The sequence below is a fragment of the Eimeria necatrix genome, genomic scaffold (assembly GCF_000499385.1).
Source record: "Eimeria necatrix Houghton genomic scaffold, Enh_scaff2615, whole genome shotgun sequence".
NCBI classification, from domain to species: domain Eukaryota; phylum Apicomplexa; class Conoidasida; order Eucoccidiorida; family Eimeriidae; genus Eimeria; species Eimeria necatrix.
The window spans coordinates 1-2,470 of record NW_013653174.1 but is presented as its reverse complement, the minus strand read 5'-3'; the positions used below and the strand labels follow the sequence as shown (position 1 = coordinate 2,470).

Genomic DNA, 2,470 nt, shown 5'->3' with positions numbered 1-2,470 from the left:
CGCAAATTAATTACGCACTTCCTGAGCCGTCCCATGCACTCATTACAAAGTGTATTTATTTGTTTGCAGCCGACCCTCACCATGCCAAGCTTGCGTTTCATAGCTATAAGGAAGTATTCTGTCAGATTTGAGCGCAAGCAGCTGTATAAATTGCAGACCACCAAGCGTTGCTCTCGACAAATCATATGCCAGCATCGTTACTTTTGATCAACGCAATGTTTTCTTCTGAGCACAAATCCGAAAGATTCCCATGCAGCCATCGGCACACACGGTTCTCCAGCCAATGCGCGAAAGTCTTTGCAGGACCAGGTAGCTTAAGCCTCATCCCACAAGTTAAAAGCAATCCTGCTTCAAGCGTAAACGCGACAGAACGCCAGTGTACACGAATTTCTTTGAGGAATTCCATCAGATTCACTCGGGTAAGCCAAACTAATCCTTTCTGCGTCCATGCATAATGCTCTGTTTAAAACGTGGTGCCATCGGTCATTTTTACCCATTCTTGCAAAAAAGGACGTCGTAAAAAATTCCATGGGGTACTGCTGCAAACAAATAGCGGCGCGCCCTTCCATTGGTTCGTTCAAATTTGTCTTCCTCACCAGAGAAGTATCTTCTTTACTCTATCAAACCCCTATGAGGCTGTTTATACGGACTTACTTCGCGCTTTTTCTAGTTGCCTTAAAAACCTGCGCTCCTGTCACGACCAGAGCACCAAATTAGTTTTAGTGTATGCGTGCTACAAAATCTAAAGCATGCCGTCGATAGAGATATTTCTTGGAACCTTATCTTGCCATGCTTTGGTGTTTGCTCTTCTGGTCATCACCCCACTCACTAAGCCGCATCCGCAGGACAACTACGCACAGACGATGTCCAAAAGCAACGCTTATGTGCGTAATTATATCCCACGCTTCGAATGAACTCTGAGGTCATCTATTGTATGAAGAGCCCGTGCTAGCACAAATTTAGCCGATACACCAGACATGAGCTTGAACTTGCTTCTAACGAGTGTAAAACACAAGCTCGCATGGCCTCTCGGTAGGGCTATACTGCCTTCAACAAAAGCTCACCAGCTCAATGGCATCAGCACAAAGCCGCGATGAGGACTGCAACAAAAGGCATCACGACTTCTCGCTGCAGCGTCTGAGTGCTAAAGTAAGGTAAGCATTTCCTCGCAGAGAGTGGAGATGCTCAACAAAGAATAGTTCACCTAGTTACTGGACGCGACGCGACCATTGGTCGTCGCAATAACGGCGCCGAGCTGCAATCGCCAATTTGCACCCTGCTCAAAGGGCCTGCGCAGGCACCTTAACGCCCTCCTTACTCCGCAGCCTTCGCCAGCGATCATTCTCAAGGAAGATGACGATGATGTACAAGGTGCGAACAACGTCCAGCGGGAAACTTGCAGCATACCTTCTGTAGTTCGGACGATTCCCCAGGCGCCACGACTCAGTGTTCAGATTAAGCCAAGCTTCAGGAACACTGAGATGAGGCAGCTGCTTATTCTGTTGACAACTTCATACTATGACACAAATGCGCGAGGATAATGCACCACGCATAGCTTCTGTAGCTCCTCGTGCACACACATATCGATCGCAGTAATTTTTTTGCACAGTCTCGATCTATGTAAGAGGTGTAAGTAACGTGACCTTTGAGCTGCCGTGAAAAAGCCCGAGACATCAGAACAACAGCAAGACACACGTTGCACTACTTGTGCCTTCTCGCTGCACCACACCAAGGCGCAAAAATAAAACCGGCAAACAATTACGCCTCACCACTCCGTATTGTATGCTGCAGCAAAGACAACTACACAAAAAGACTGGCTTTCCACCAAAAAACTTGTTGCTGCGGCACAGCTGCTTCGTGTAACTCTGCCAACCGTCCAGTTAACGGAGCAAGCATCACGAAATAGCACAGTATCGACCATATCCAGCAAACCGCTCTTTGAACAAATCATGCCGATCAAGCATGAAGCCGTGGAAAACAGACCTAGAAACCTCTAAGACTCAAGCCCGTCCACCTTGACTTCGACGACCGATTATCATATCCAACTGGCGCGTTCACGCGAGTAATTGTGCCGCAGATTGCCAGACGCCCATGAATAAACACGTGTGCCCCACAACCAGGTTTTCTCGCAAGATAACAAACAAGGTGGAGTGGAATCATCAAGCATCACGAAATAGCACAGTATCGACCATATCCAGCAAACCGCTCTTTGAACAAATCATGCCGATCAAGCATGAAGCCGTGGGAAACAGGCCTAGGAACCTCCAAGACTCAAGCCCGTCCACCTTGACTTCGACGACCGATAATCATATCCAACTGGCGCGTTCACGCGTGTAGTCTTTGTGCGCATTCGCCAGACGGGCATTTATGAGCTAATGTGCACCTGTAGAGACTGTATCGAAACAATGCTAAGCTCCGGGTACGTAGCACCCACTGGGTATGCGGGCATCTCCGTTGCATGACCGCTTAC

At 48.1% G+C, this 2,470-nt stretch overlaps 1 protein-coding gene across 1 annotated transcript; it reads left to right on the top strand.

The window, feature by feature from the left end:
• Positions 1 to 1,071: 1,071 nt before the first annotated feature.
• On the top strand, positions 1,072 to 1,371 carry ENH_00035930 (hypothetical protein; the record flags this gene model as incomplete). Its single annotated transcript, XM_013580412.1, has 2 exons — positions 1,072 to 1,154; positions 1,298 to 1,371. Coding segments are annotated over 2 exons (157 nt in total), but the record flags the coding sequence as incomplete, so codon positions are not given.
• Between the last annotated feature and the right edge of the window lie 1,099 nt (positions 1,372 to 2,470).